General features: G+C 26.2%; 1 protein-coding gene across 1 annotated transcript; it reads left to right on the top strand.

Moving 5' to 3' along the window:
* Window positions 1-2,448: 2,448 nt before the first annotated feature.
* Window positions 2,449-6,755, top strand: LOC112707040 (isoprene synthase, chloroplastic). Its single transcript, XM_025758595.3, has 7 exons — window positions 2,449-2,779; window positions 4,614-4,884; window positions 4,990-5,371; window positions 5,475-5,693; window positions 5,784-5,922; window positions 6,007-6,255; window positions 6,339-6,755. Exons 1-7 carry the CDS (start codon window positions 2,537-2,539, stop codon window positions 6,642-6,644), a joined length of 1,809 nt encoding a protein of 602 aa, XP_025614380.1. The 5' UTR covers window positions 2,449-2,536; the 3' UTR covers window positions 6,645-6,755.
* Window positions 6,756-12,783: the final 6,028 nt, after the last annotated feature.

Below are 12,783 nucleotides of genomic sequence, written 5' to 3'. Positions count from 1 at the left end.
TTGTGATGGCGGTATAGATGAACACAAAAAGAGAGGAACACGATTTTTGCCGTCTCCATACCACTTTTTCAGCCGCTTATCCGACGTCTCCCATTCCAATAGCCAAGGTTTCCATAATTCCGTGGCCTTAGAAATGATGCCGATTGTGAAGCTGGTGTTGCCTTCGAGCTATACAACGATGACGGTGACGGAAGCGATTTACAGCCTCTGCTGTCAGCTATTGTGGAGTTTCTGTTAGCTTCATGATTTGATCGGCTTTTGGAGTAGTGAGAATAGAGCAGAACAAGTTTAAAATTAATGCACACATCAACAAGTTTAACCAAAAATTAGGATTCAAAACACAAAAAGGTGCTAAAATAGAATAGAGAAAGAACGGTAGAATCATCAGTACCTGCAGAAGAATGCCAAAAACGAGAATCTTACAAAAAAATGCGAGCAGTGATAATCGAACAGTGACTGGCAGTGATGAACACAAGCAGAGAGGATCGAAGCTCAACGAGAAGAGGAGTAGAGGATCGAAGCTCAACAAGTAGAGAATCGAAGCTCAACAAGAAGAGGAGGAGAGGATCGAAGCTCAACGAGCAGTGAATCAAAGCTCATTCGCGAGCAGAGAAGATTGAAGCTCAACGATCGAAACTCATTCGCGATCAAAGATTGAGATCGAAGCTCAATAAAGGAACGCGCGTTATCATCGAATGGATTGAAGAACCAGAGAGGAATGAATCATTTGGAATCGATTGGGGTTAGGGATTTCGTTAGGGTTGGGGTTTCGCTAGGAACGAGAGACTCTTTTTTCTTTTTTTTTTTCTCCCCTTTTTTTCCGCACAATAGTTAGCCTTGCCGTTTGTGTTATTTTTATTTGTTTAAAAAACATTAAAAATTTTAGGAAACACTTGAGAAGTGAAGTTTAAAATAAATTCAAAGACAACTCTTAAAAAGAGTAATGTATTATTTTTATAATAGTTGTTTTTGTATATTTAATAGAGTAACGCTTGATAAGTGTCTTCTAATTTATCAACACTCATTGTGTGTTGATTAAAAATTCGTTGTTATAATTCTATTTTATTGTTACTAATATAAAAAGTTGCCTATATATACGTTAGGCAACCTTTGTTAAGTGTCATCTTAAACATTTGTTGCAATAGCCAATAAATATTGTAGTGAGTTATGAGATAATGATGCAATCCGAATGTTTGGTGAAAAAATTGTGCAATACATGCAATATGCATAAATAATATACCTTACCTTATTAAGATAGGTAGTTTGATGAAGCCATGTTAAATGGTTGCTCATCAATGGCAAATAACACCCACAAAATTCTTCTGAGGACCACATATGAAATAAATCTTCTTGTCGGTTGGATATGTTGTTTTTTTCTATTTCCATCCCATTTGATTTTTTGATGGTAAATTGTGGCATGCCACCTCAACTTGTTGCCTTCCTTTGCTGCTCTAACTAAACCTTAAAATTTAGGGTTTTGTTATTAATTTTTAATATTTAAAAATCTAATTTTCTATGTCTCTTTATTTACTTCAATACATAATTAATAAATCGCAATAATTAATTTGTAAAGTTCTAACATGATCTTTATATATATGTTAATGCTACTTGATCTTTTGATAATTAAGTTTAAACAAGTTGATCATTCAATAGTTTAAAGATCGATAACCACAAATTTCAGTTGAAAAAAAAAAAAGAAAAAAAAAGAAAAGTCATAAGAAAAAGAAAGACTAAAATTAATTGAACTTAATTATAAAAATAATTTATTCACCTAATATTATATATAATGTGCGCACTTTTGTAAATATTATTTATTCTCATTTCTAGAAAACAATTAGTTTGAATGTATTTAATATATTGAAATATAAAATATAAAAATATATAAAACTAATTTTTAAGTAGCCAATATTAGTTAATTTTTTATTATAAGATTATATTTTAAATTTTTATTTTTTGGAGTACTTAAAATTTAAGTTTATTTCAGATTTAGAGTTATTAGAATTTAAGATTAAAAAAGTTGACTTCTAGTTAAACTTATAAAATATATATTGAAATAATTAAAAAAAATAAAACGAAGAAGGTAATTTGAAGCTAATGTTGTTGGAGAATATATCATCATTGTTTTTAATTAAGCCAAATTAAAGAAGATGAAAATTAAAAGAAATTAAACTAAAGGACAAATTAACGTTTGGTATCTCACAATTGATTTTGAAGAGGCAAAATAGAAATTTGAGCACTTAATATAAAGGTATTTGTTATATATATATATATGGTGTCTAAAAGTTGGGTGTTTAATTACTAAAAAAAGAAATTCATTTAAAAATATAAACATTAATAGATTTTATTCCCGAAAGATCGAAAGACCTTGTTGTTTTCGATCTAACTTTTTTCTTGAGTTGATGGATGAATGAGGCCTATAAATAATGGAGTAGGCTCACCTCACAAATTACAAACATATATAAAACGTTTTATTAACTTATATAATATTAGAGTGTCAGAGAGAACGTGATATGTAGCAGTTGATAACTCGATAACAATGGCAAGTGAGTTGATATCTGTGCCCTACGCCCTATCAACCACACAAAGAGTAGTAGTAGCAAAACATAGGAACCACTTTGGACGCAAAACAGTTACTCATGCCACTGCAAAAATTCATGTCATCTGTGGTTATTCCACCAAAGAGGAGGATGCCCAGTTAATTGGGAGGCGTTCAGCTAATTACCAGCCCAATCTATGGACTTATGAATTTCTTCATCAGTCTCACCACAATCATCACGTGGTAGGTAACTAACTAACTAGCGAATTCTGAAATGGAGGAATAAATCACCTTGAAGTTAGGGCTCCCTTGTATCTTCGTATTCAATTCATACTCCTGCTTTCTTTCTTTCTTTTGAATAGTTAAGGAAAAGTCTCATCATCAATACCATAATCATATTTTTGCTTCATGTGATCATGTCACTCTTATTTATATATATATGCTCCATTCTATTCCTTATTAGTAGGGATATACATGGTTCGGTCCAGTTTGAAAATTCGATCCGGACGCGAATATTTTAGGAGATAATTTTGTGTTATTTTATCGGGTCTAAATCTGAATAAGAGTCTTAAAAATAGATTCAGTCATTAGTTAGGGTTGGGTCCAAATCAAAACGAATCCGATTTCACCCGATTCATATGCACCCTAAGAAAACTATAAAAAATATATATGTTTTAAATTAATGATATGTTGTATTGATTATAAGTTTATTAGTTGATTTTTAATCACATTTGTTGAATTAAAAAATAAATTAAAGAAGCATGAAATTAGAATTTATGAACAAATTCACATTTAAATATGAATATCAATTTCTCAATAATAAGTATTTTTTTATAAATAAGTGTATCATAATTTTTTGACATAAAATTTATCAAGACCAAATTTTATCGATTTAAACTTAATTTTAATGTGATTCAAAAATAGTAAGATTTTACTGAATCTAAAATCGAATAATGATCTCAAAAATAAACCCAATCATTATTTAAAATAATGTGGGACTCAAAACAAACCCAATTTTATTCAATCTTATACACCACTACTTATTAGGAGCTCTAATAAATGTTATTCCAGACACCCCAGGCCAGTTGTATGAGACATCAATTTGTTTGTGAAAATTATTATTCAATTAAAAAATCTTGATGAAATTTTTTTTAATAACCAAGTTTTATATTCGTGTTTTTTTTAGCAGAAATTACGATATTTTTCCTTTTTTTTGTGTCTTTTTCGTTTTTTTTATTATGTTTCTATTTCCAATGTAAATATACAGAAATTTTTTTATATAAATATATAAATATTTAAAAAGAAACATACAAAATTACATAATTTTTTTTATTAAAACACATAAATCTTTTGACAATAAATAAATTTTTTTAAAAAAAGAAAGAAAACATTTTTTACCTAAACATATAAATTATTTAAATACAAAAAAATGTTTGAAAAAAGAATATATGAATAAATTATAAACTCTTTGACATAAACATAACATTTTTCACTTAAATACATAAATTTTTTTTATCCAAAATAAAAATTTTTGAAAAAAAAATATAAGAAGAGATCAGTTTTTATTTTATACCAAAAGTCCAAAACACACATAAATAACAAATACGTGAAATTTTTTTTCTAATATTAGATTATTAAAAATAATTTTTTAAAAATGACCCAAAATTATGTAATATTGACTTTTTGTCTTTTTATAATTAAAAAATATTTTTACTAGAAAATGTCACGTTTTGTCTTTTATAATTAAAAAAATTATTACAAAATATTTGTTGTGCTGCTATTATAACAATATAAAACACTAAAATATTCTCATAATTCACGTTATAAGTGTCATAAATATACATATGTAAAAAAAGAGGAATGTTAGGGGCGGCAATTTTGGTGTTTTGTAACCATCAATTGGCCATTAATAATATTTTTAATGGTGTGAGATTACATGATGAGAGATTATTTACTTTTGTTTTAATGATTAAGTGCTGGCTAAAATATACAAAAGTTGCTGGCCCTAAATTTTTCCGTAAAAAAATTAGCCGAAATAAGTTGACATAAAAAATAAGGTGATTTTGACACTTTGCAGGTTGATAAAGTTGAAGAGAGAGCAAGAAAGTTAGAAGAGAAGGTGCGATACAGGATGATGAATAGTTCAGACATGGAGCCACTGAACTTGCTTGAACTCATTGACGATCTTCACCGGTTGGGCCTCTCTTACAAGTTCCAAAACCACATCAACTCTGCTCTTTCCCGCATTCATTCTTCACAATATATGCACCTTCACACGCACAAAACTCTACATGCTACTGCTATCCTCTTCAGAATTCTTAGACAACATGCTTTTCACGTCTCTCAAGGTCTATAAAACTAAACACATCATTATCACAACTCTTTAGAAATAATTAAGTAACCTCCATCATCTCAGGTTATTTAAGTAATTTCACTGATTTTGTGAGGTGCAGATGTATTTGAGAGTTTTACGGATGATGAGAAAAACTTTAAGCCTGAAATTGGCAATGATGTGCAAGGAATGCTAAGTTTGTACGAGGCATCACACCTTAGCTTTGAGAAAGAAAATTTATGTGAGAAGGCAAAGACAATTTCAGCAACAAATTTGATGAACATAATATCAAAAGATGAGACAGAGAATAAAGTAAAAGAAAGCACTAGGAGTGTGTTGGAGGGTCTTCCGTACCACCATAGTCCTTACAGAGTAGAGGCACGACGCTATATTGACACATACCATAAAAAGGAACCACATAATCAGTTGCTATTAGAGCTTGCCAAGCTTGATTTCAACATGGTTCAGTCATTATATCAACAAGAGCTTCAACAAATGAAAAGGTCAGATTTGTTAACTTTAGCATGTAAGTTAAATATTTAAAAAAAAAGAATTTATTAGAATAATGTTACATGGCTGGACCAACTCAATTTTACACATTTATAGGTGGTGGAGGGACATGGGGCTGGCTATCAAGCTGAGCTTTGCCCGGGATAGGTTAATGGAATCTTTCTTTTGGTCACTGGGAATAGTCTCACATCCAAATTTGTCTTATTGTCGTAAAGAACTTACTAAGGTGGCAACTTTAGTTACCGTTCTTGATGATGTCTACGATGTCTATGGTACTTTGGATGAACTGGAGCTCTTCACGGATGCTGTTGAGAGGTTACTTCATTATATTATTTAGTAAATATTTCTAACCATAACTTAATGCAGCAAAAATTAATTATAATTATATGCATGCTTTCATATCAGATGGGATGTAAATGCTATTAATAATCTTCCAGACTACATGATATTGTGCTTCCTAGCGCTTTACAACACTATCAATGAAATGGCTTTTGATATCTTCAAAGATTATGCAGTCAAGTGTCTTCCCTATCTCAAAAAAGCTGTATGTACTATAAGTTTAATCAAGCCTTATTAACTCAATTAGATGCCTAAATTAATGATTGATATGTCTATACTATGATATCAGTGGTGTGATTTGTGCAAATCGTTTCTGCAAGAAGCAAAATGGTCCAACAACAAAGTTGTACCAAGATTGAAGGAGTACTTAGAAAATGGTTCAGTCTCATGCTCAGGCGGGGTTTTTCTTACTCACTCCTTCTTCTTACTCAATCAAGAAATAACAGAGCCAGCACTTCATTCGTTAATTAACTACCACGATCTCTTGCGCTCTTCATCCACCGTTTTCAGGATTAGCAACGATTTGGCCACCTCAACGGTAACAATTATATGAATTCATATTTATTTCTTGCACATTTTCTATACTAAAAAAAAAATCCTTACATTATTATCAAAATGCAGGATGAGATGGAGTGCGGCGAAACCGCGAATTCAATAACGTGCTATATGAATGAAACGGGTGGCTCCGAAGAGGATGCACGAAGGAACTTGAGAAGTCTTATTGACGAAGCATGGAAGAATATGAACAGATGCCTTGTGATGGATTCTACATTCGACAAATCCTTCATAGAAGTAGCCATGAACCTTGCCCGTATTGCCCAATTCACATACCAACATGGAGATGGACATGGACGACCAGACAACAGATCAAAGACCAGAATAAAGTCCTTGCTTGTTGATCCAATTCCTGTGAATGTGCCAACATGAAATAGAAGATTGCTAGGATCGGATTAGCAGATTTTTTTATTTGTATCATCAACTACTCATTATTAATATTTTTAATAGTATAAAATTATTTAATTTTTTTTTGTTGGTTAAGTGTTGTTTCTAGACTTTTTCTTTAATAAAAATTACAAATTTATTTAAGAGTAATACTACATATACACCAAAATCAGTCATCAATATAAAATACATATTAAAATATATTTACACATTGAAAATAAATTAAACTATATATGTATTTACACACAAGGAAGCTACTCAGAAAAAGACACCTAAAACGTCTTTTTTAAAAGATGTTTCTATGTTATGTTTTAATTAGTTTCTATATAATTTATTCGTGTTCTTCATCACATATTATTAAATTTTTCAAAAGATTTTCTTTCCAAAAACAATAAAAAACATTTAATTTGGTCTAAAATGAAAAAGGTAATATATTAATTATTAGATTTTTTTAAAAGATTATTTACATAAAAAAATATATCACATTCATCAATATATATATAAAACAATATATAAAACAAGCTCTTAAAATTTTTATAAATAAAAAAACAATTAATTTTTATTCGTATAATATATAAAATAATTACTATATTATTATTATATTATAGATTAAAATTTACTAATTTAAATTTTGCTTTTATTTTTAATATAAGCATTAGAAATAAATAAATTTTTTATAACAAGATGTAATGTAACAAAATATATGTAATATTAATTAGTTTTTAAAAAATTTTGAAAAGATGGTTTTTTCTAATAAAGTGTTATTAAAAAATTAACATTATAAAAACTAATTTCAACCAATATGATATAATAGGTTATTAAATATATTTAATACAAAACACATTGAATATAAATTTTTATTGAGTTTAAATTTTAAATAATTTTTAATTGAATTTCGAATATTTTTATTTTAAAGAGTTAGAATATTTTAACATCATTTTTTTTGTATCTTTTTAATTGAGTCTTTAATTTTTTAAATTATAAACCTCATTTATAATTAAGAGTAATATTTTAACACCATCAATTAGTCACACATATAAAAATACAAGAACAATTCTATTGTCATAATTATAATCTAACTTTATAAGCAATACAATACAATGAAACTATATATAAGTAATATAACTAAATTTTATCTACATCTATAGCCACATTTCATAAATAATATAATTAAATTATATTTATGTTTATGATTAAAATATAAATAAAAATACAAAAAATTATCAGGATGGTTAATTTTTTTCGTTCATAACTTTTTTATTATTTTTGTTGTGAAAAGTTTAATTATTTTAATAATTAATTATTTTTAAAAAAGATAATTGAATAACACAAAAAATCTTATTAAGAGTAATTTATTTATATATGATTAAAAAATAATTGAATAATTATATACAGTAAAAAAATTAATATTATTAAAAAATAAAATTAAAATTTATTTTAAAATTAAAAATAAAGTTTATTTAAAAATAAAATTAAAAATCATGGTTTTTTTCTTTTTTTTCAAAATTTATCTACGAGTAATTCTATAAATATTTTATGATAAATAAAAATATTAAACTTGTACTAAAATTTATTCTAATAAATTTTATTTTTATTCTACTAAACGTTAAATAAACTATTGAAAAGAATTTTGTTTCCTCCATTAGAGAAGAATGATAAACTTTCATACTTCTATTATGTTATGGTAATAATTTAGCCTGTTATTTTTTAATGTACATAATAATAATAATAATAATAATAATAATAATAATAATAATAATAATAATAATAATAATAAACAAGTATATCACAGTAAAAAAGAAAGCACGTCACCAAATAATTTATCATCCGAAATATATATGAATCAAATTGATAATATGAGGGCTAACACTACAAAAATCAATAACAAGGTTCGGAACTTACAAAACTTTTCTTAAGATCACATAAAAAAAATGTTTATATTTATGTGATATATAAAACAATTATCATAATAATAATAATATTATTATTATTATTATTATTATTATTATTATTATATATATATATATATGAGCAAAAAAAGTCCAACTGTTTTAAAGTAAAAAATTTTTTTAATATTTGATTAAATGTTCTTGTATTTAGTACTTTTTTTGCACTTCCTCTTAGTTAAAAATATAATCATTATAATTTTTTAGTTATTATTGTTAGGGATGTTTACAGATGGGATATGACTGAAATTTCGATCCAATCCGCACTAAACTTATTAGATCAAATTCGATATTTGCACTTTTTATGTTTGGATCAGATATTAAATATATCCATAAAATAAAAAATATTAAAAAATCTTATTTTTATAAAAAAGTCAATAATTTTTTTTGTTTAATTTTTTAAACATATTTACTTCTATCTAATTAGAGTGTGGATCCGATTCGATCCAATCCGATCATCTTATATGGATATGATCTAATCTATGAACACCCCTAACTACTACTATAGGTTTATTGTTGCAAAAGAATGCTTCTTTTATTATAAACCATTATTAGATCTTAATTACCATTAAAACAACTTAATTGTTAACAAAGAGATAATACTTATTGGTCTCTGAAATTATGTTCGTATTTCAATCCATAGTTGTAAAAACCGAACTGGATCGGCTAATTCGACCGGAAAACTAGTGAACCGGTAAGAACCGATGCAAACCAGTCTAACCGAACTGGTCTGCTTGAAAAACTTTTTAAAATGTCTCCACAAGGTCTCGAATCAAGAACCTTGGAGCAAAAATAACTTCTACTTTCCACTTAGCCATTGCACTTCTAAGTATTATATTTGACAAATACTAATTATATAGTATACATAAATATCTAATTTAATTTAATTTTTATTTTTTATTTTTAAAATTAATTATATTTTAATTATATACCATTATTAATATAAATATAAATTTCACTAAAAATTTATTAATTTACTTGATCTATTTTATCGCTAGTATTGTGATTAAGGTTATTTATTTTGATGTTAGCGTTAAAATCTACTGATATTATAGTTAGATGATAGGCTTTATGAATTAATTATTTTTTTATTGTGTCAAAATAAGATACTATTGTAATATTAGAATTTTATGATTTTTTTTATATTAGTTATTTTTAGAAGTTGAGACTTGATTCTTCATAAAATGTTAGTGAAGATACGTATTTCAAATTTTAATTTTAAGTTTTTAACTATTTTATATTTTATATTTACGTGAGACCGATTTTATCGGTTCAACCAGTAATTTATCGGTTGAACCAATAAACCAGTGAACCAGTAGCTTGATCGGTTCGATCACTAGTTCGGTTCTAACAACTATGTTTCAATCTAATTTAAAAAATTTTGATTTACTCAATTTAGTCTCCCAACTTAATAGTTATGACTCACATTGGTTCCTAATCTTATTTTTGTCACTGTCTCACAAAATCGTTAACGACATGCTGAGATGGACTAACGACTATTACATTATACATTCTAGCAATTATTTGATGTGACAATTGAAATTTTTTTTACCTTATTTTTTTCAACTAAACACTTAAAACCCTAATATGAGTCACGGATACTTAAGTTAAAAAATCAAACTAAGTAAATTGAAACTTTAAAAATCAGATTAAAATTCGAATATAACTTCAAAACATAACTTTAATTTATATAGTGATTAATTTAAATGAGAATCAAATAAATCAAAATTCAACATAATTTTTATCAATGTTTTTAAATTTGAAATCTCTATACCAAAATTAACTAGGATTTTTCTTTAAATTAAAAATTTAATGAAATAGTGACTTTAATTATCTTAACCAATGTCCTAATTAATTATTTTTATGTCTTAAAAAAATTGTATACGAAAAGAAAATAATTAATTTGTCTACTTTAATAATGTTATTTTACTAAAATGAAAGAAACTATTTTTTAGAATTTTTTAATTGATATATTTTTTATGTAAATAATCTTTTAAAAAAATCTAATAATTAATTTATTACCTTTTTTGTTTTAGTCTAAATTAAATGTTTTTATTGTTTTTGAGAAAAAAAATTTGAAGAATTTAATAATATGTGATGAGGAACACCGAATAAATTATATAAAAACCAATTAAAACAAAACATGAAAATATCTTTAAAAAAAAACGTTTTAGACGTCTTTATCTGAGTGGCCTCCTATACACAAATACATTGATAGCTGATTTTAGTGGTTGATTTTAGTGTACAAGTAACCATTTTGCATATTTAAACAAGGAATTGAATTGAGAAATCTATAAATCTAGCATCCTTCCTATAGATATATATGGACCCATTTCTCTTGGTACGATCGAGATTAAGGTTTTCTTCAAATATGTATACTTCGTGACAGTTTTCTTCAAATTAAATTTATTTAACATAAACTTTTATTCTGATGATTACTCGCGCAATTAAGGTTTGTCCTTCCGAATGACCAAAGGATAAGATTCAAAGTCCATCATCAAAGGCAAACGCCAAAACTATGAGAACCTGGAATCCTTGACAGGAACAAGGAATCTACATAGCATTTTGGGTTCCGTATTTTCTATTATTAGCCACAAATTACAATTGAAAGTTGCAAGCACTTTCAATAAATTAAATTAATGGCAAGAGTTATGAGATATTGAGATACACATGCAATCCGAACGTTTGGTGAAAAGATCGTGCAATAATACATGCAACATATCTAAAATGTGCAGTAACAAACCCGAATCAAAATGTGATCCTTGGTAGAGTACAAATTCACATTATTTAAGAACTACTAATTATTCTTTTTTATATATTATTTCCCTTTTTGATTATTTTGTGGTGACAAATAAATATAGAAAAAATATATTTCTTTTTCTATAATATATAAAGATTACACCTCACCTTATTTTGGTAGGTAGTTTGATGAAGCTATGTTAATTGTTGCTCAACGCCAAATAGCACCCACAAATTTTTCTGAGGACCACACATTCGATATGTGGTTTTTTCCATTTTCCATTTTCTTTTCTAATGGTATATATAAATCGAAATGTGTAAATTAAATTACATGTGCAATATTTTTAGTTCCGTAGCAATAATGTGCACCTTTTCTAAATATTTTTCTAATTTCTAAAAAAAATATTTGGATGTATTTAATATATTGAGATATAAAATATATTCAAACATTTCAGAATTTGAAAATGAAGATAATTTGAAGTTATTGTTGGTGGAGAATATATCATCATTGTTTTTAGAGTGAACATCTAAATTAGTTTTTAAGTAATTTTAGGAAAGACATTTTGTCTCCAATAAATTTTTATTACTCTAAAAATTTTGAAAAAAAAATCTCGTTAGGCATATTATTTCTCATTCTTTACTTTTAACAAAATTTTTAATTACATGTCAGACAAAGATGTTTCTAACAAATTTTATTACGAGATAATTAAATAGTCTTCATAAAATTTTATTATAAAATATAAATTACCTCTTCTGAAATAAAGAAAAGATCAGTCTAATAAAAATAATTATTAATAACTTTTACATAGTAAAAAATTAAAATTTATTGGGAAAGAATTGTATTTGTGAGATCTAAAATCTTTAAAAGCTAATTTTGGTGTTTACTCTTGTTTTAATGAAACCAAATTAATAAATTAAAAAAGAGATAATTAATATTAAGTGAAAATTTAGGTACAGTTAATTTCATGTGAAGTTGATAACTAGGAGCCGTTAAATAATTTGACTGATTTGACTAAATTTTTATCTAACGACTTTCGACTATCAACTTCACGTGAAGTCGACTGCACCTGAATTTTCACCTCCATATTGATAGTATCTCAAATTCGATTTGGAAAAGGCAAAATAGAGATTTAATCATTTAACATCAAAACTAATGTTTAAAATAACAAAAATGCTCATGTGCACTAAAAATTATTGATCAAATTAATTATTATGTATTTATATATATTTATATGTTTTGATTTATATATTTTTTAATTAAATAATCAGTCATCGCTCATCAAAATATATGACATATAGTAGAAAATTAAACTTGCAATAACAAAATCATTAAACTTGTTTATAGTAATATAGTAAAATAATAAAATTTTAAACTAATGTTGTTGAAGAATATATATCATCATTGTTTTTAATTAAACCAAATTAAAGAAGATGGAAAT

Source organism: Arachis hypogaea, chromosome 8 (genome assembly GCF_003086295.3).
Source record: "Arachis hypogaea cultivar Tifrunner chromosome 8, arahy.Tifrunner.gnm2.J5K5, whole genome shotgun sequence".
In the NCBI taxonomy this organism is placed as follows: domain Eukaryota; kingdom Viridiplantae; phylum Streptophyta; class Magnoliopsida; order Fabales; family Fabaceae; genus Arachis; species Arachis hypogaea.
The sequence above is the reverse complement of the archived record's forward strand: the minus strand, read 5'-3'. Positions and strand labels throughout refer to the sequence as shown.